At 32.4% G+C, this 20400-nt stretch overlaps 2 protein-coding genes across 3 annotated transcripts; both read right to left on the bottom strand.

Annotated features, from left to right (window-relative positions):
- Positions 1 to 1110: 1110 nt before the first annotated feature.
- LOC145001621 (uncharacterized) lies at positions 1111 to 5550 on the bottom strand. Of its 2 annotated transcripts, none has more exons than XM_078960978.1 (15): positions 5425 to 5550; positions 4290 to 4438; positions 4095 to 4206; positions 3894 to 4016; positions 3687 to 3791; positions 3498 to 3581; positions 3302 to 3417; positions 3116 to 3217; positions 2914 to 3027; positions 2758 to 2814; positions 2601 to 2667; positions 2294 to 2347; positions 2101 to 2175; positions 1967 to 2002; positions 1111 to 1349 (listed from the first exon to the last, which is right to left on the bottom strand). In XM_078960978.1, exons 2-15 carry the CDS (start codon positions 4307 to 4309, stop codon positions 1254 to 1256), a joined length of 1161 nt encoding a protein of 386 aa, XP_078817104.1. In that variant the 5' UTR covers positions 4310 to 4438; positions 5425 to 5550; the 3' UTR covers positions 1111 to 1253. The 2 variants fall into 2 exon arrangements, with proteins under 2 accessions (XP_078817104.1, XP_078817105.1); XM_078960979.1 differs by lacking the exon at positions 5425 to 5550 and adding an exon at positions 5238 to 5371.
- A 10948-nt stretch (positions 5551 to 16498) lies between these two features.
- On the bottom strand, positions 16499 to 20112 carry LOC145000530 (protein CNGC15b-like). The gene is made up of 7 exons (XM_078959768.1): positions 19681 to 20112; positions 18978 to 19527; positions 18670 to 18882; positions 18283 to 18575; positions 18082 to 18193; positions 17757 to 17993; positions 16499 to 17476 (listed from the first exon to the last, which is right to left on the bottom strand). Exons 1-7 carry the CDS (start codon positions 19707 to 19709, stop codon positions 16820 to 16822), a joined length of 2091 nt encoding a protein of 696 aa, XP_078815894.1. The 5' UTR covers positions 19710 to 20112; the 3' UTR covers positions 16499 to 16819.
- Between the last annotated feature and the right edge of the window lie 288 nt (positions 20113 to 20400).

Genomic DNA, 20400 nt, shown 5'->3' with positions numbered 1-20400 from the left:
AAACTTTCCACCAGATGGAGGAAAGCGAATTCCTTCCAAAATTGGATGGAAAACATTCCTTCTCATCAAAGAAAGTGGCAGATTACAAAAATACCCCTTGTAGTTATCAGAAAACCCACCATCACTATCATTGACCACCACCACCAACACCACTACCACCACCGCCACCATCACCACCACCGATGCCGTCTCACCGGCCGCCCCACCGACCACTACCACTACCACCACAACCACTACCATCGTCACCTTTGCCGTCGCTGCCACCGACAACCACTACCACCGCCATGACCACCACCCACCACCACCGCCACCCACCTCCACTGCCTACGACGCCACCACCAATTACCATCATCGTCGTTAGCACCGCTGCCGCCACCATTACCATCACCACCACCACGACCATTGCCCACCGCCACTGCCAATGCCATCACCCACCACCACTGTCATCACCATCACCACCACTAATAACACTACCATCACCACCACTACCACCACCACCGCCACCACCCGCCACTGCTACCACTAGCAACATCACCATCATCACTATCACCACCAACTGACACTGCCACCATCACCACCACTTCCACCACCACAATCAATGCCACCGCCACCATTACTGCCACTGTCGTAGCCACCATCATCGCCACCTACCACTATCACCGCTACCACCGACACTACCCCCACCACCACTGCCACCACCGCTGAAATTCTACCGTTTTTATAAATTTCATAATGTATTTTGTAAGATAAGTTAGAAAACAAGGTAAAATTAAACAAAACAGTCAAAAATGTTAATTATGTCATTTTATATGAATTCCAATTTTATTTTCTGCGAACAAAACAGATTCTGGAATTAATTTTAATTCCATATCCTGCCATCCAAACAACATATGAAATTGGATTCAAATTCCTAACATATTTTTTTTCCAATTTCAATTCAAATTCATTCAGCAACATTCTATGAACCAAACGTCACTTAGTCCCTGTCTTTTCTCTGGAAAATCAAATCATTTAACAATTTACACTACACCACTGGGAAATAATTCGTAACATTTAAAAAAAAAAATCCTATATTAACATTACTGAACATACACATATTCGATCAAGAAAGAAACAAACAAACAAACCACATATTTAATTAAGTATTTGGTATTTTTTTTATATATGTACAAAAGCTAAAAACATCATTGCCTATTGTACAAAAATGATTAAGCCCACCAAAATTTAAAAAAAAAATAAAAATAAAAATAAAATCAAAGTTTAGTCCTATTCTGCTTCAAGTAAGCTTTATCAGCACTCACAAGTCGATCTTGAAATAGTGCCCACTCATTTTTGCACCTATCTTTTACCTATACAATCATAACATAATTACTAAGTTTACTTCTGATTATCTTTGATTTTCAGAATTTTGTAATTTCGGTCCTTATTTAAGGTTATTGTAACATTTTTTATCCATGTTCTAAATAAAATGACTATCTTTGTCCCTGACGTGAGTATAGCTCTTTTTTGAAAATTTCAACCCAAAACATTATCTTGTTCACTTTTGGTCCTTATTTGAAGTTCTTGACTTCTTGTCTCTAATCCAAGTAAAATTACTATTTTGTCCCTGAGTATAGCTGATTTTTCCAAAATAAAAAACTTTTGCAATTTTGGTCCTTATTTAGGGTTTTTGTAACGTTTTTGGTCAATGTTCTAAATAAAATGAATATTTGTCCCGGATTTTTGCAATTTCGGTCCTAAAAATAGTAATTTTACTTGGAACATGGCCCACAAACGTAACTAAACCTCAAATAAATATCAAAATTACAACTGAAAACTTTTTAGGACGAAAATTGTAAAAACCAGCTCATCCAAGGACCAAAACGGTAATAATTTACTATTATAAATGTTGCATTTATATCAAACCTAGACCTAGAAAATAATTTATTTATAAAAATATGAAGGTATAAATGTATAATTATCTTACCCCTTCCCATGGAGCTTTCCCCTTCTCATACTCACCCTAAATAAAAAAATAGAGTATAAAACCATTATTTATTTATTTATGCATTGAATATATGAAATATAATAATAATAAATTTGAATGTCATAATTACTCACCTGCCCCCCTAATGAAGGAATATGTTGATGCAAGATCCATTGCGAATCAACCACACCGATTTTTTCATGTGCAGGCTGTGAAAAACCAAAGTTTTTTAATTAACAGAAAAATATTTATTAGAAAATAAAAATAAAGTATATTGCCTACATTGGTATAACAGTAAATTTGCTCATTGAAAATAAGAAAACTAACCTCTACACATCTTCTAAGTGCAAAATCCAAGCCCCATCCATGCACCAAGTCATTCTACATGTTTACACAAAATCAAAATTTGGAAAATAACTTTTGAGATTAAATTAAGAGTAAATTACAAAATTAGCCCTTACGCTTTACACAAATCACGAATTCAGTCCAAAATCCGTCTCAGAGACCATATTCGGAATGAAATTGCAAACTTAAGGATGACATTGGGACAACTTTCAAATATGGACTGAACTTGCAATTTTTGGTAGAGCACAGGGACCAAACTTGTAATTTAATCTTAAATTGAAAATTTTACCTGAATCATATACCACACACATCGCCACGCATCACGAGAAAATACAGGCGCCATAATCTCCACAAATCTGGATTAAAGCAAGTCGTATTCATTACATGTATGCATGCATGTATGTATGTATGTATATATGTATGTATGTATGGGAGAGAAATTATACGCTGCGCATGGGGGTAGATGTGGATCGCTGCACCATCCTGGTTTTTCATCTGTGACTCTGTTGACCAAGTCAAAGATATAGAATTTTTAAGTGTTGTTTTGGATTTTAGTTTTTGGAGTTATAAATATTAAAAAAAAAAAAAAAAAGGTGATGTACTTATGAACTTCTTTATCGCCTCTTCTTTTAGTCATTTCCCAGGTTAATCCCTCATTGGGTTCAAGGCCAGGTTGAGAAATTTCTAAACGGTGTTTTTTAACTAATTGAATATACCTGAAATGTTATAAGTAAGTGAATAAATTTATATAAAAAATATATATGTTAAAAGGAAAGATCTAGAAGGAGAGAAGAGGGAAAATACTTGTCCCCATTGAAGTGTTCAACACCAAGATCTTCATCCCAAATGAAAATGTAATCGTATGATGATACGATATCTGGATGCAAAAATCGCTTTGCATACCACCTTAGAAAAAAGTGAAAAATAATTTTAAAAAATATATACAAAAGGTTAATTTGGAAAATTAGATAATGGGAATCTAAAGCATACCATTTGGATTGTTTCCTTATGCTGACATGAATTGCCTTTTTTGCCCATTCATATTGATCCCATTCTGTTGTTTTCCCATCATAGTGAAAAAGCATGATTTGGAAATCATCCGAAAACTATAAAACATCAAAATCCATATCTCAGTATTTTTCAAATTAACATATGAAATTTGAATCAAAAAAGAAAAGAAAATAACCTTTTTTACTGATGCATCTATATTATCCCTCTGATCCCAACCAACAGTGAAAGTTACCAAATACCTTGGCTTCTTCTTCAGATCCTGAAATTTTCAACACCTTTTAGTAATCAACAAAACTTACTAGTTAAAGTAAAAGATATAATAATTAATAATTAATAATGAATAATTAATAAATATATTATATACCTCTGAGGGTTCACCCCATAATCTTCTCAAATAATAATCAGTCTCTGTAACTACAATTGCTGGAGGCAAGGATTCTGCTCCATGAGGATTTGTTGGAACATATATCTGAAACCAAAAATAAAGTAATTTATTTAATCAGATAATTAATCACTTATTTAGTTATTTACATACTTTTATAAAATAATTAATACTAGAATAAAATATTACCTTAGGTGGTTCAGGTGTATTAGATGAACCAAGATTTTCAGGGAAACTGCGTTCTTGAGCTTTTGAGTTATCTCCATGCATTGTTGTATCAAATGGTGAACGAATGCTTGGAGGGAAGTTAATCTGAAGGGTATAATGGTAATTCTAACAAATGATGATTCTTGTTGTTTAAGTGTACTGAATATTTGAAAGGTAAACTACCTTAGTAAAAGAAATATATGGAAAAGAAACACCAATGAAGTATCCAAAGATCGTTGCCATGATTGTAATTGCAACAAGTCTCCCATTATCATTTGACTTCTTGAGTAAACCACTGAATACAAAAATGGAGGTAATCAATTGTACAGAATTTTGTAATTTGAATTAGAAGATAAATGTTTAATTAATCTCACTGACCTTCGGTATAGACTTTTCATTGATGAAAAAGTGCTCAAATTTAATGGTCAACCACTAAGTCAAACCAATTATGCATGCAATTCTACACAGCATGTAACCCCTTTCAGGATATGACAGTATCAAAATGGTGTTATCACAGTAGATAGTACCTGAAATGTATGGAAAAAGGTGGAATGTTAGGAAAGAAAACAATCCTAAAGACTATATAAAGAAATTATATTTTTTCCATTTAAATCACATGAAAGATAATAGTAACATTCAAATACAAAACAAGGTAATGACTAATGAGAAACAGTTTCTTTTCATTTCAATACTCTAATCCAACTCAAGTATGAGCATTTGTTATCATTATGATATGCAAGACTTCCACAATTTAGAAGCAATATACTATCCTTTTTACTTGAAAATGGCAACAATCGAATTTATGTGCTGATTAGTAGAAATATCTGATTGTTATTTAGATGTATAAAATGATCCTTCATCATGACAAACTGGAGGGCATTATTGACAAAAGTTGGGAATTGTTTCACTCTTGAATGAACATCTAACATCCAAAAATGGAATTTGTAGTACTTTTCGTGTAATTAACCAAATTTGTTATTGACAAAAAAAAGGAATTTCATTTTATTAGCTAACATCAAGACGGCATATTGATGATCGAGTGATCAATTGAAGTTCGACAAGCTGTGAAATTTTTTTAATCCGGAATAAAATCCAAAGCCACAAGGTTTAATTAGGAGCACAAAATTGTTACTGGCGATATGATTGATACTTATACGTTCTTTTCACATCACCAAAATCTCAACAACAGAAATGAAGATCTGCTCCAATCAATCAATCATCAATCATATGTTATAAGTCGAACAAATAACAGATTGGACTCAACACAGTGCTTTAATAACGCAAATAAAGAAAAAATTAATCACGAGAAAGAACCACACTACGTACTAACTCCAAACGCATGGCCTTGGAATAACCGAAATCGATCACACCGATGAAATTCACAAGAACGACATGTAGGTAATGTAAGAGAAACACAAAATTGCAAACATCTATGTTCACATGTGAGATCACCACTAAGAATTAACAATATAAAATACAGTCCACATAAAATCTAGGGTTTAAAGCTGCTTACAAGTTGAGAGGGAAAGAAAGATGAAGATTGAGGCGTCGTCTTCTTAGGAGATCGTATGAAGTTCGAAAGGTATTATTGAGTGCGGGCGAAATAAAAATATCATCTTTTCGGTTGTGTGTTTTCCAGAGCTGAATTTGTAAACGTCAGATTAGTGGACAAATTTACTTGCGTAATGTACAATTGGAAAAGAAGTAGTGATCTGGTTTAAGTAGATTTGAGCATTGAAAAAGACCTAGCCTTCATCATTGGCCAGGTGTCCACAATCCACATCATACTCTTCTTGAATTGATCCCCATCTTTTTCTTTTTTCCTTTTTCAACCTTTTCCTTTTTTCCCTTTTAATTGCTTTTTTATATTCCATTATTACCAATATGCAGTATATGAATGACACATGTTATATTCGTGTTATGAAGGGCATTTTTGTAAGTATATTAAGATTCTAAATGTTAGGTTTTGATAAAAAGTGTTGTAGGAGGAAAAAAATTATTCTTTGCAGTCACATGGCACAAAAAGGTTATTGTGGAAAATGTGACAGGTTGAGAAGATGAGAAGATAAGAAATAAAGTTTTAATTACTGAAGGAATAAGTTGTTGTGTGTTTAAATAAGTCATGGATAAATTATCTAGTAATATTTTTTTATTAAAATATCTTATATGATGTGTTTTTAAAAATCTATAAAATTAAATTAGAGGATTTTATATAACATTTTAGATAGTTTAGAATAAATTAGTTAAATTTATATAAAAGAAATTTATTGGATGAAGTTAATCATTAGAGAAAATATTTAATTAGATGTTAAAGTAAGTGAAAATATGAAATAACAATGGTTTTTGAATATTAGCATAAATTTACTATTGGAGAAGCTATGGAATAAAGAAGAGGTATATTTTTTCTTCGATAATTTAACTAGTAGTTTATTTGTTCTTGACCAAATCAATTTTAAAGTCTGTTGTGATGTGTATGTGAAATAATACAAAAGCCAAAATGCTCATATGCCCAAACTTGACATGTGGATGCAAAACGAACGAAAAGGACGTACGACCCTCTCCGTATTCAACTTTCTATATTTATACATGTTCAAAATTCAATATTGTTAGTACGATATAAATTAGACACAAAATAAAGATTCTTTTAATTACTTTCCATTTTAAGAAACACTGGTTATGTTTGGGGAAAAAATAGTAACTTATTTTATACTTTTTTCTGATTTTAAATTGAAATCAAATCATATGGGGCCAACAACTAGGGTGAACATAGACGTTATTCATCCTATTTGTCCGGAATTGAAACAGGAACCAATGATTCTTGGAATGCAGGAACCGGAACTAGAACCGATCATAACGGTTCTTTAGATTGTGGAACCGGAACCGGTTCCAGGACCGGTTTCCCAGATGTTTAAAGCTTTCTTACTATTTTTCAATAGAATCCACAATTAACTGTTAAAAGTTAATATAAACATAACTCCTGTTAGCTTCAATGTTCATGAAAAAAAAATGCTTAATAGTTGGAGGCACCTTTATGTTTAGAAAACATGCATCTATTTACCAAGCTACAAATTCAAATAAGAATAATCATGTTTTTGAAGTTAAGCAAAATAAGCCATGCAAAATTGTAGTTACTGTCAGTTTTTTAAAAGACGCGCTATGACGTGAGGCGTGACTTCATCGTTACGAAAAACTTCATAATGTTGCTGTTAGGCGTGGAAGGCATGATATGGCGTGCCATGGCGCGTTATGGCATGTTATTGCGCGTGTTTTTTCGTTTGAGACAGTTTTTTGCTCTTTGCTATGTCTTTTCAAATCGAAGATACAAGTATTGTGGTTTTTGTTAACTTTTTGTTATTAGTTATTGATCTAACACTTCTAAAAAGTTGTCATATTTAATATAAATTTATATTTATGTGGTAATATAATTTTAAATTAATACAAAATCGCCGCCTTACATCACGCTTTGAAAAATATCATGGCTCGTTAAGCTTGAGGCTTGACCTTACCGCCACGCCACGGCTCACGCCATTTAGAACCTTGGTTATTGTATTACTAGAAAAAACTCAAGTTTTATATATCAGGAATACTTAGTCCAAACTATCAAAATGTGAATGTATATGTTATTTTTCTTGATATATATACTAGAATATTTGGATTTAGCTACCAAAAATTTCCAATAATTTTGTCTTGTAGGAAATTTCCGTCTAATTTCCTACGCCCTTGCAACAAAAGTAGAATTTAATAAAAAACCAACAAAACCCCTACAAAATTAGATATTGTACAAAGTCCGTTGCAAGCCTATTGGAAGTTTTTTACAGAATACCAACGAACAATTAATTAATATTTAAAATTAAAAGTTTTGTTGGAACTTAATAAGAAATATAAAGTTTTTTCCCATCTTTTCTTTTTGATTTTCCCTCTCTGTTTTGCCTTCGCCTTTTTTTAATATTATCATTTTTATAAGTTTAATAATTAAAATTTTATATTATTATTAATAAATATAATTAATATTATTTTATTTTGTTATTAATGTAAATATAACAAATAATATTATTATTTTTTTATTGTTATTGTTATTATTTTCGTATCCAATTTATTTTTATTAATATTTTTTTTATATACAACTATATTGTTTTATTAAAATTAGGCTTATTATAATTATATTATTATTATCATTGTTATTAATATTAGGTTTACCACATGTATGACTAATTAACTAGATATATGGTACACATGCTCATAATAAAAAATTTAAAAAATAATAAAGCTATTAATAGTTATAAGTTTGTATAGTAATAATTATAAGTTTATATAGTAATAATTATAATAATAAAACTATTAATAATAAATCTAATAATCATATTTGTCACCATATTATATCTTTACTATCTTATAAAACAAATCTCACTATTTCTAAAAATAAATTGAATAAAATAATAATATTTTTTTAAGACGTCTAAATCATTAAGCTAATTGTACAACTAATTACTAATAAAATAATATTAAAATTTAAACAAACTCCTATAAATCTTCTCTTCCAAGGTTTTCACCATATATTTTTAAATCCAAATAAATACTCAACACCCTATAATTTGATCATTTCATGAATTTTCTTTATTTTTAATATGACATGTTTCCTAAAACAAACTAATGATTGAATTGAAAATAATCATTCTCCATCGAAAAGGAATTAATTGTCGAAACAAACTATTTGTCGTCCGCAGCTTTACGCGGGTAAACGGCTAGTATATATATATATATATATATATATATATATATATATATATATATATATATATATATATATATATATATTGAAAAGGCTTTTTAATCTTAATCTGGAAAGATGCAATACCTGGCGTCCTCACCCACACAGAATCACACTCCAAAATCAATATATAATGTTTATATTTTTTTTTGCTTTCGTTGGAAATTTGTCGGAAAGTTCCCACGAAATTCCCACAAACTCCAAAAACTTACTTCTTCCTTTTTTATCCTAGCCTTTCTTACTTCTTTGTCTTAAAGAAAAAAAAGGATAGACCATTCTCCCCAAACGATGGTCGGCATCTCCCCAAATCATCTCTAGCCACCGCCGATTTTCCCCACAATACAACCGTTGTTGCGATAAACCACCATCGCAGACGCTTTATGGAGATGGTGTCTCAGTTGCCAGCGTTTATTCCCATAGTTGCTGCATCAAACGACCATCACACTCGCTTCACACCGATGTTGTCCCCGTTGCCGCAGCCAGTAACTTCTAGACCACCACTTGTTTCCGCCGCCGGTTACTTCAGGTCAGTTGCTTGCTACCACCTCCGCCCCTCACCCAACTAATTTATAAATCAGAATGTATGTATGAATCTAAGTTTCTCTTATGTCTATTATGTATCATCATCTTCAAAATCTTATTTGTACAAATTGTTTCATCTATATGTATCGATTTGTACCTATTTGTGCTTGTTTGTGCTTATCACAATGTTTCAGTATGTAAGTATATGAAGATATCTAGATCTGTTTCGTTTAATAATCTATAACTTTCACGATTATATATGAATCTTGTATATACAATTTAAAAATCTTTTATTTCACAATTATCTATGAATCCTGTTTTTATGAATCTATTTCTGTAAATGCAACTATTTTTCTATCCATTTCTGTAAAAGAAACTAGAGTTGGAACAACATCCAATACTAGTAGTCTAAAGCTTTATATAGAAAGCATTCAAACTGGAAGTAATTAAAAGCTTTAATTTATTGATGGATTGATTATTGTGATGATATGTTACATTCTAACATTTGCAATATAGTAGAATTACATATCGATAATGGAGCCAATAGAGAATGGATGTACACAATGAGAGTCAATAGAAATCAGATTTTTAATCCAGAATTTCAATCCTATGTCAAGCAACTCTTGGATTATGCATTTACTAATGTCACAGTTATCAAATATAGAACTCTAAGAAACAGGTTAGTTGTTTCCAAAATTAGATGTCCACGTACAGTTTGCAAAAATCGGATTTACAAGTATGGTTGAATTTGAAAAAATATTCAATCTAATATTGGTCTTATTTGAAAAAAAATTGATGTTGTCAAATAGAAGTAAAAGAAGTAATAATGTCATTATTAAAAATAAGTCTTCAAACGAACTGCAATGTTCTAAGAATAAGCATACAAACTATTTTAAAAACGATACAAAAGAAAACAAGCATGATTGAAGGCGAACATGGTAAAAGGAGTTCTTACTCATTACCTAAATGTAAAGGAAAAAAACAAAAAAGAATATGAGCGTGTTTGGCAAAAGTAGCTGTTAGCTGGAAGCGGGTAGCAGTTAGTTAGTAACAGGTAGCTGGTAGCGTGTAGCTGGTAGCTGGTAGCGGAAAGCTGTAGCTTTTATTTGTTATATGAATGTTTGGCAAAAGTAGCTGGAAGCTTTTGAAATATATAAAATTACATAAAAGGACAATTGATTAAAAATAAAAAATATATATAAATATATTTTTAAGGGTAATTATGGAAATTGATTTCAAAAGTTCCGGAGCGTTTTGTTAAAAGCTACATGAAGTAGCTTTTAGAATCGGAGCGTTTTGTTAAAACTAAAAGCTAAACGCTCGTACTATCAAACAAAGCTTTTTGTTTAAACTAGAGCGTTTTGTCAAAAGCTAAAAGCTAGAAGCTCTCAAACGCTTCTAAAAGCTCCGTGCCAAACACGCCCTATATGTTGTTTTTGGTTGACTTAGTCAACTCATTCAAAATTCAAAATCAAAAGGAATATTGATCAGTGATAAAATTAGCATCTTCAAATAAAAAGACAAAATTTATTTTCATCCAACTTATTCTTTTTAATTGAGGCAATATTATAATTTTGTTTTAAACCCAAAATATTCTACCTAAACGAGTTAGATTTCAATTTAAAAGTTACCATCTAAAAAAATAAATTAGATTTTACTATCAGGGGTTTACTTTTTCATTACCTCCGTATCAAAGTTGGGTTCCCGATCAAACATGTTTCCTAATAGAAATGATTGTTAAAAGAAATTATACGCATTCGTCGCTTGACGTGGATAAACGGCTAGTATATATATATATATATATATATATATATATATATATATATATATATATATATATCCACTAAAAGATTGATCTTGTCGAAGGCCCTTTGTTGATAGCTTAAGGCAACCATGACATATCAAAACACGTGCTTCTACAATCTCCTTCATTATGGCATATTGACATTGCTCTTTCGACAAATCAATTCTTTTTAAACCGTGGGAACAAAACTGGAACCAATCTCATTATCACCGATCTTACTTTTAACCACCATCTTAACATATTCACAGTCTTCTTTCTTATTACTTCGTTGTTCTTTGAACTAAGCATTACCCTATGAATAATTCCTTCTAAAATTGTAAAAACAAAACTATGAAGATAAAGGGGATGTTTGGATAGGAAAAAAAGAAGTGATTATTGCTTATTCCCACAATAAGTTAATTTAAGTGTTTAGATAAAATCCAGCTTATTAGGTTAAATAAGCTAATTTTAATGAGCATCTCTCCCCATGCTTGTTGCTTATTGTTTATTCCCACCACAAATAAGCTATAAACAATAAGCTAAATAGCTAATCCAAACACCCCTAAAAAATCATATGGATATCAATGTAACGAATCTAAATAGCAGTCATATACAACGATCTAAAACATATCTAAATAATTATACCAATCCAAACATCAACTCCAATGGTTTAACCATTTAAGACAATAAACCATCAGAATCTACAAAACAATCAACAAGAAATTATTTTAATGTGAAAAAATCTAGAAAACTTTCAAGTCGTAGTTATCATTCTTGCACTCCTTGTTCGTGCGTGATGGCGAATAAAAAAAAGCTGCAAGTCGTAGTTTTTATATCCCCTCTAGAGGTGGCAAACGTGTCGTGTCGTGTCGGGTTCGTGTCGTGTCGAAACACTAAACGGGTTGAAAGCGCTTGACCCTAACCCGACCCATTTAATTAACGTGTCGTGTCGTGTTAACCCGTTTATTTTCGTGTCGAGTTCGTGTCGGGTTTCGGGTTAGGGCTATACCTTGAAATATGTCGTGTCATATGAGGATAAAAGATTGAGCATGTTGAAAGAGTACGAGTTTGGTAGGCGGAAATCAAAAACTAATTGTTTTGAGGCAGAATAGATGAAGTCGTAGCAAGTTTAGATGACAAAATTAAAAGAGTGAGAGTTGGGGAGGTGGATGACAAGATCATGAGGATGTGAGAGTGGTGAAAGAGACTGGGTAGTTTGGGAAAGAATGGAAAAACTGAAATGAAATCTTGATCTAGACGGATAAGTCATTTCAACATTACAAACAATTCAATTCGAAGGTTTTCTTTTACTTATGCTTTTGGTTTTGTATCTTTCTAGTTTATTTAAATAATTCAAAAAACTTGCATATAAATAAACGGGTCATTTTCAAGTCATATTCGAGTTGAAATTCTCAACCCTAACCTTACCCATTTAATTTTCGTGTCGTGTCGTGTCAACCCGTTTATTTAAACGGGTTGAAATATCTTACCCAAACCCGTTTATTTCGTGTCGGGTCAATTTTTACCACCTCTAATCCCTTCCAATAAAATAGAGTTCGATCCTTTTTTTTTGTCCTAATCATATGATAGTTTTCTTGCACTCATCAGTGCAGTTTTTTTTTTCTTCAGTTTGAAATGGGCTAAGATAAGGTGATATTGAACTGCTATTTTTAGCTATTTAATTATCACTTTTTTGGGCTTCAATAATTCACGAAAAACGAATAAAAGTGGGGCCAAAAAGTCATGCTGATGGGTTGAAATTAAATCATAAAAGTGGGTTGCCAATTTATGGCGTAGGGCAGATTTTTCTGCTCTTCATAAGACCCATAAGGTATGTTGTTCAAATTAAATTTCTATTAGTTAGAAAAACATCCGTAAAATTTTATTTTAATCGGACTACGTTTTACTTACAATCCAATCATTTGATTAAGACTACGTAATGCTACTAAAAATCCAAAATTTATATCACTTCGATTTTGTGCTTGATTACATATGTTGCTACATGATTTTAAATGTGGTTGCAACGTTTTCCATATGACAACATTGTTTCTATAAAATACCATCACCCACTTGCATAAATCTCCATAAATATAGATTAAATGAGTAACATTGTCCGTAATTAACGATGTAATGGAATGTAAAAGAAAAAGAAAAAAAGAATGCAGGATATATCCAAGATATCATGAAAATCGTTAACAAAATATACTAAAATGATGCCAAAAATGAATCTAACATTTTTTTTATAGGAATAAGTATTGAATTAAGAGTGGTGTGAGGTGTTGGATGATTATCCATAGAGAATGGATATTTATTAGCACTCATATGTACTTGATAGAAATCAAATATTGAAGTAACACACATTTATAAATTATTTTATGAAATCTATCACAAGTAATTCTAATATGGTAATATCTTATATCCTTGAAATGAAAATACATAGGGTATGTTGCACCTTAACATGCTCTAACGTTATCCATTATTGGTAGGCATGCATGATACCAGGGGCGGAATCAGAAATTTTGATATTGAGGGTATAAACATTATCAATATATTATATATAGTTATAATTTTTTAGTTGGGGGTACAATAACATAAAATATGTTTACAAATAATATTTTTTTATATATATAAAACAATTTTTTGGGGATACTGTAGTACCCCTAATGCTCCATCTAGCTCCGCCACTGCATGATACGATGAGGTATAATATGATGTATGGGCAAAGGTCTATGTAGTTAGTGTTGATTTTTCGTTCTAACATATGGTAGAAGTGATATCCATAGGATAATGATTCGACACTGACATTATATGTATTACAATACACAAACTCAAGCTGATATTGAATCAATCTGCAGTATGTCCTTTGAGATCATCATGAATCTCTATTAAGAAATAGAATCGTGAACAGTTGAGTTTTATCACTTTTCATGTCATATGTCCATCCACATATCTATAACAAAAATATATTTGATCACATACCTAAGAATGGATCATACCTTAAGGTTGTGATCACAACACTTTACACTTTTCTTGGACAACATATCTTATGTGGTTTATCCTTCTAACATTGCGACATAAATTAGTAAGGATGTTGAAATTACTATATCAACGAAAGAAATAAATTAGTTGATCACTTAAGTAGTCAAACATATACAGTTCATTTAACTACACCCACTTGGATTAGCACATGTCAAAGGATCAACTACATGGTAGCAATGACACGTTTTATAGATGATGATTGAGTTATGCATAAAAAAATTATTAATTTTAGACCCATTGATAGTCATAAAGGGGAGAATCGGTTGAGTGAGTTATTAGATTACATACATGGTTGAAGGATAAGAATGTAATGAATATGCAGTTGACAATGCATTTGACAGTTGACAATATATATATATATATATATATATATATATATATATATATATATATATATATATATATATATATATATATATATATATATATATATATATATATATATATATATATATATATATATATATATATATATGACGATATCAAACATTTTCAAATAAGGAGCATGGATTATAGTTTGAATCTTATTGTTAAAGATGAGTTAAACGAGAAAAATTATCATGTAGAATATTTACAAAAGGCTGTAAGATCTGTAAGACAGTCCACATTAAGAATCAGAAAATTTAAAAATAGAAGTGGAGTGGAATCGAAATATTTTTTAATGTGGTGATTGTCCAAACTCAACTTACGAGTTGTTAAAATTTGTCATGGAATTAAGAGAAGTTTTCATCAAGTATGAAGTTAAAGGTAAATTCTCGAGTTTTATGTTTATAAATTCCGAGTTATATGTATTTGTTTTTATGTTTTTTTGGTGTTAGATAGTTCGCTTGGACATGATCTAGATAGAGTTCACGAGCATGAGGATTTTGGTGTTTGCAAAGATATGGTCAACTTTCTTGAAAATTCAAGACTAAAATGGAGCTTGTGTAGTCAACTTCGAAACAACATGCACATCATTTTTAGAGAAAATTAGATGTCGATAAACATCTCTGAGATTGGAAACAAAATCGCAATTTGTTTAATATGTGTGGAAATGTGCCCTCAAGAATGACACATATTGGTGCAATTTTAACAAGCAAAAGGACTTCATTATTTTTGTAGTTTTATTAGATCCGACAATGAAATTTGTATTTAAATAGACATGTATTTCGGAAGATTAGCATGTACATTGTTTGCGGATGAAAATCACATGTCAACACAAGTTGTTGATATGAATGTCGCTTCTTTTGTTCCGTACGTTGAAAAGAATGCACAAACAAAAGTTTGACGATGTCATGCATCATGTCATGAAGGTAGTAATGAAGAAGTTATTTGTTGTGAAGATGACAATGACATTTTGGGTGTGTTTCTAGCCGATAATTTCATAAGGAATTTGACATTCTTAGGTGATGGAAATAAAATGTCTCGCCATTCCCTATCATTTCTTGGATGACCAAATGTATACTTTATTAGTTTGTAGTATTTATTAAAATTGGGAGTCATAGTTTTATATATTTATGTTAGGGATTTTGGCAATTCAAATTTCGATAGTTGCATCCGAGTTGGCGTTTACCACTAGCGGGAGTGTATTATATCCACATCGAACAAACTTGTTAACATTGATAGACAAGACTTTTGTTTGCACCCAAGAATGGCTAAATAAGCCGAGGAAATTTATTGTAGACGATGTTGAATATTTTAAAATATGATGAAATAACGATCTGTAATAATAGTGAGCATATTTCTTGTTTTTGTAACAAATTATAAGTTAAATGCTAACTCTTTTTTTTTTTTTTTTTAAATATTATTTATTTTTATATATATGTTTGTTTTTTATATAAAGCTTTTGATAGTTGACACGTTTTTTAATGGAAGTACTTATTTTTTTTTATGTTGGTAATTTATTTTCACATGAGTGTAACACTTTAAAACTGTTGCTATTGCTATTTCATCATGCTTAGTGTTTATCACATTTCTAAAGTTGTTGCCATTGTTCGATAAATTTTTGCTAAATTAAGTGTGGTTGTACATGTTGATATGTTGCAAATTCAGTTCTAAAGCAGGATTGGTACCAAATACCTGAACTTGATACCGGAATCAAACCAATACTGTCGAATGAATGTAAAAAAAGTTAGACAAAATTACAAAAATAACTCATATGAATGTAAAAAAAAAAAAAAAAGCAAAAAGCCTGTAGTTTTAATATAAAATGATTTGATGGCACATAGATCAAATATCAAAAAGATATCTAACATTGTAAAATGGACTCATAGGCAACCAAATATCAAAAGTATATCTACATGTACAATAAAGGATATATCTTATATATTATAAGTTTTACTTTTTATGTGAAGTATTTAATTAACGTATTATTTGAATCTATTAAAATATAACATGAATTTAAAAGAAAATCAATAGTCCAAATGATTAAAAGTTAAAACAAACATTTTATACGTCAAACTATACTACTACAAAGAAAACATTTGGAGTGTCGGCTAAAAATCGACTTTCACTCGGAAACTTATATATTTATAAAGCCTTTACCTACTTATGAACCCCATCTCCCACCAATTGACCACCGCCAACCTCCCCCACCCATCTACCGACAGCCCTCCCCCACCAATAACCACCGTCTACCTTCCCACCCTCCACCGACACAAGATAATCTTTTGCCTATTCATGCTTTTACAAATAAGATAAAACAACATATTGAAAAAAGTATTATTAAACCACAATTCAAGAATCATAGTAAAAATACATAACAAGTCTACGTATTCACAAATTTTCTATCCCTTTTTGCACACTTTCCTATTTCTTTCAATAATCATTCCTCTCCTCTACAGAAAAATCAGGTTCTGTCGGCTTCTGCAACGAGCCACCACCACCGCCGCCAGGTTTCGACCCTCCTGGCCTTCTACTCCCGCCACCATGCACCGGTGAGCTAGTTCCCGACTCATAATCAACACTCTTAAAGCTCTCACGAGCTTGAAGTTCCCTAACACTCTTTCTCCTCTTATACCGCCGCCACGCCGCCTGAACAAAACAAGCCGCCCATGTCCGCCACTGGTGGCTATAAAACCTAAACTTATGCCTTAATTGCTTACTATGCAATCTTCGAAACTGTGATGCCACAAATTTCAAATCCTCTGCTATGAGCGCAAAAGCTTCGACTTCAGATATTGCCTTAACTGTCCGGGTGGACGAGGGGAGGACCACACTCGGACGTGGGTCCAAGGCCCACGTCAGCAGCTCCTCCCCACAAAAATCACCTGGACCGATCTGACATGAATTGTAAAAGCCAGTTCGACCTCCGTTTGTAGTGTGGGAATCTAGGTTTCCTCGAATTATAAATAACATTTCGTTCACCGGATCTCCTTCTCGCACTAGACATGTCCCTTGAGTACACAATGATGGTTGTAGCCTCTCACATATCGCATCTAGCATCCTTTCGTCCATTTGATCAAACAACGGAACCTATCAAACAAAATTATTAGTTTAAATGAGTTCTTATAAAGAGTCCGATCCACATTGAAATTAGACTCGTCAGTACACAAAACCCTAGACATTTTTTGTCATTTAGTTGAAAAAGCTATTTTTCAACAATCATGAGCTGGCCCACACCAGCTAGGCAAATCTGCTAGGTGGCTTAACTTATAGAGTTTGGTTCACAATGGAATTAAAACTCTAACATTGTAGCTGCTGAGACTCAAACCCTAATACTTTTTTTTTGCTGACTGCAAATGATTAAACTTACTCGGCGAATTAGATCGTAACAAAGATGACGTTTTATATCTCGCCGAAGGTCTAATGGAAGTCCTTTAAGAAGAGATTCTTCATCCACCCCTCGAGTTGCCACCCATTTATACTGATCATATCTCCGGACAGACTGGCGGAGCTCCGGCGGCAGTTGTCGGTGGTGCATCCATTGTTCCGTATCGGTTCTCTTGATCCGCCATTCTTCTAATCGAACCGTTGTAGATTGAAGATAAGTCTGTCAATAAAATAAAACTTGTCAATAATTAATAATGTATCATTGATTCATGACCTCAAATCGTATAATTTTTAAAACCCTAATTCACCTGCATATTTCCTATTAACAACGCGAAAAGAACCAAACCCACAGTCGCTATCACAATGGCAAACATTATTTCACCAATGTAAGTGCTCGTTGACAAGTTTTGACCCAAAGAACTGTGTGATTCAATAGTCAAAAGTCAAGACACAGTTAAAGTTGAAGAATTTGATGAAAACAAGAATCTTTTTCGAGAATCTCTCTCTACCTGAGATTCTGTAAGCCGAACCAAAGACAATAGAAGTACTTGTTGAAGAACAAGGCTGACGTCACTTCCGAATCGAGTGCATCCCCATAGATACCAAACGGATAAAACTCGCTAGTGGGGACACATTGATTTGTCAGATTACTTGTTTGGAACCATGAACGTCTAGAAGCTTCGTTAATTCTTTCACAGTCGAAAAATTCGTCTTTACAATTCGGATCTTCAACAACACATATGCTTCTCCAACACGCTTCTTGCCTTTCAACTGCTAAAAGATACCAACAAGCTCCTACAACCTGTAAAAACTCAACATTATAAACAAAAAAAAAAAAAAAAAAACACCATTTTTGTTTGGATTTTTGCATTGTTTATTAAAAGTTTGCGACTTACGTGGCTTGCCAACATGTATAACATCAAGTTATACGCTGCTCCAGCCCATGCTGTTTCTGTAACGACACCTGTCGCTTCGACTATTTGTGAGGAGAGAGGGAAGATAAGGTAAAGTCTTGGAACGTATTGAAGGATGATAAAGAAACGAAGAACGTTCTTTGTGTTCGCCATGGCTGAACCACTTAAGCTCGGTATTATTACCCAGATTAACAGCTTCAATGAGATCAAGAAAGCAAAATTAATAAAATAAAATATTAGATTTAACAAAATCATACACAAAAAAGAATCGATTTTTATGTTTTGTATACCTGAGGAAGGGGAAGGGCAGCTACAAAATCGATCCAAAGATCACCCTTTATGTATCTTTTTGCTATTTTGGAAGAATCTAAAACAAGCTCACCTCTTCCAAAAACACGGGAAGAAGGTGCCACGTAAGAAGTTACGAACTTCATGTATATCTGAATCATGTAAAAAACATCGGCTACTGATCTTACGATTGTGAGAGAGACTTCGAGGGTGAATCCGATGTCGATGCAAGCGTTTTCTCTGACTGATGGTAAGTAAAAGAACAAAGGGTCTACGAATAAAGAAACCAAACATGCGACTAAGAAAATCTTGTTCCATTTTCGTATGGATTGACCTCGAGGATCCAAGATTTTTTTCTTGACTCTTTCGTAATCTTCGGAGAAAACTCTTGAAAGAACTTTGGATTTTAAGGAGGGTCGTGTGTGTTTTTCGATTCTTTTTTCGGGAATTCTTGTTTCTGGTATTTGTTTTGCTTCTATGTTGTATTTGACTTTAAATAAGTCGTCGGCGTTGATTGATTGGAACTTTGGTAGTTCGACTTCATCTTGAAATCTGTAGATTCATTTCGGAAAGATCGATCATCTCTCAGCAGATTAAACCAAAAATTAAGCAAACAGGAATCGAATAACAGCAGTATTAAGTGAAGAACAGATTCGAAATGGAAGAATTTGAGCATGTTTTAAGAGATTTGAGAGGAAAAATTACCTTACAGATCTTGAATTAGCATATGACATGGTGGTTCAATGAAAATATTGAATCTTTGACTTGGGTGTTCGAATGGTAGAACTTTGGATCTGTTATGAAGAGGAAGAAGAAGATACAAAGAGGGCATGAGTCACCGGTGAATTAACCGGCGATGAGTAGCAGAACGGAAATGAAAGAACCCCATTAATGAATTTGCTTCAAAAACTATCAGAAATCATGTGAAGTGATTAAAATAGTATCGGTTTCGCCTTTCAAAACCAGAAATTCAGGTCAAACATGTGACCATTTCGTCTGAAACAAACTTCATATTATAAAATGGTGTTGTTGGATTAATTTAAAATATCGGAAAGCCATTGAAGTTTGATCTGGCAAATCAGAACTTCAACAACAATCAATTTTTTAATAAAAGAACTAGAGATCTGACAGAGAGTGAGATACCCAGAAATGAAAAAAGCCGAAAAAAGGAACCTTTTGCTAAAGACAAAACCGAAACAGAAGAGAGACGAAGTGCACGTTTTCTTCACACATGCATCGATTTTTTTATATTTGTTTTCTGTTTCGTAAATGGGTTACCCGTTTCTATCTCCACTTCATACGGAAACAGAGCACCTGATAAGGGTGTTTTTGCGTGCGAATTTTAGACACTGAAGGTGTTCGACGAAATGCTTACAAGAATTTAGAAGCCATGTCTTCAATGGAGGTGTGAGGTGCAATCTTTGC

The sequence above is a fragment of the Lactuca saligna genome, chromosome 6 (genome assembly GCF_052625555.1).
Source record: "Lactuca saligna cultivar CGN05327 chromosome 6, ASM5262555v1, whole genome shotgun sequence".
Taxonomy (NCBI): Eukaryota; Viridiplantae; Streptophyta; class Magnoliopsida; order Asterales; family Asteraceae; genus Lactuca; species Lactuca saligna.
The sequence above is the reverse complement of the archived record's forward strand: the minus strand, read 5'-3'. Positions and strand labels throughout refer to the sequence as shown.

Bases quoted from the DNA above. Each gene is read 5' to 3' on its own strand.
- LOC145000530 (XM_078959768.1), bottom strand. From the start codon at position 19,709: ATGTCATATGCTAATTCAAGATCTGTAAG. The intron at 18,576-18,669 runs GTAAGTCGCAAA...GAGTTTTTACAG, and splicing joins TATACATGTTGGCAAGCCAC to GTTGTAGGAGCTTGTTGGTA. The intron at 17,994-18,081 runs GTGAATTAGGGT...TTTTATTGACAG, and splicing joins TGTTAATAGGAAATATGCAG to ACTTATCTTCAATCTACAAC.
- LOC145001621 (XM_078960978.1), bottom strand. From the start codon at position 4,309: ATGAAAAGTCTATACCGAAG. The intron at 3,792-3,893 runs GTAATATTTTAT...TTTTGGTTTCAG, and splicing joins ATACACCTGAACCACCTAAG to ATATATGTTCCAACAAATCC. The intron at 3,218-3,301 runs GTATGCTTTAGA...CTTTTTTCTAAG, and splicing joins ATAAGGAAACAATCCAAATG to GTGGTATGCAAAGCGATTTT.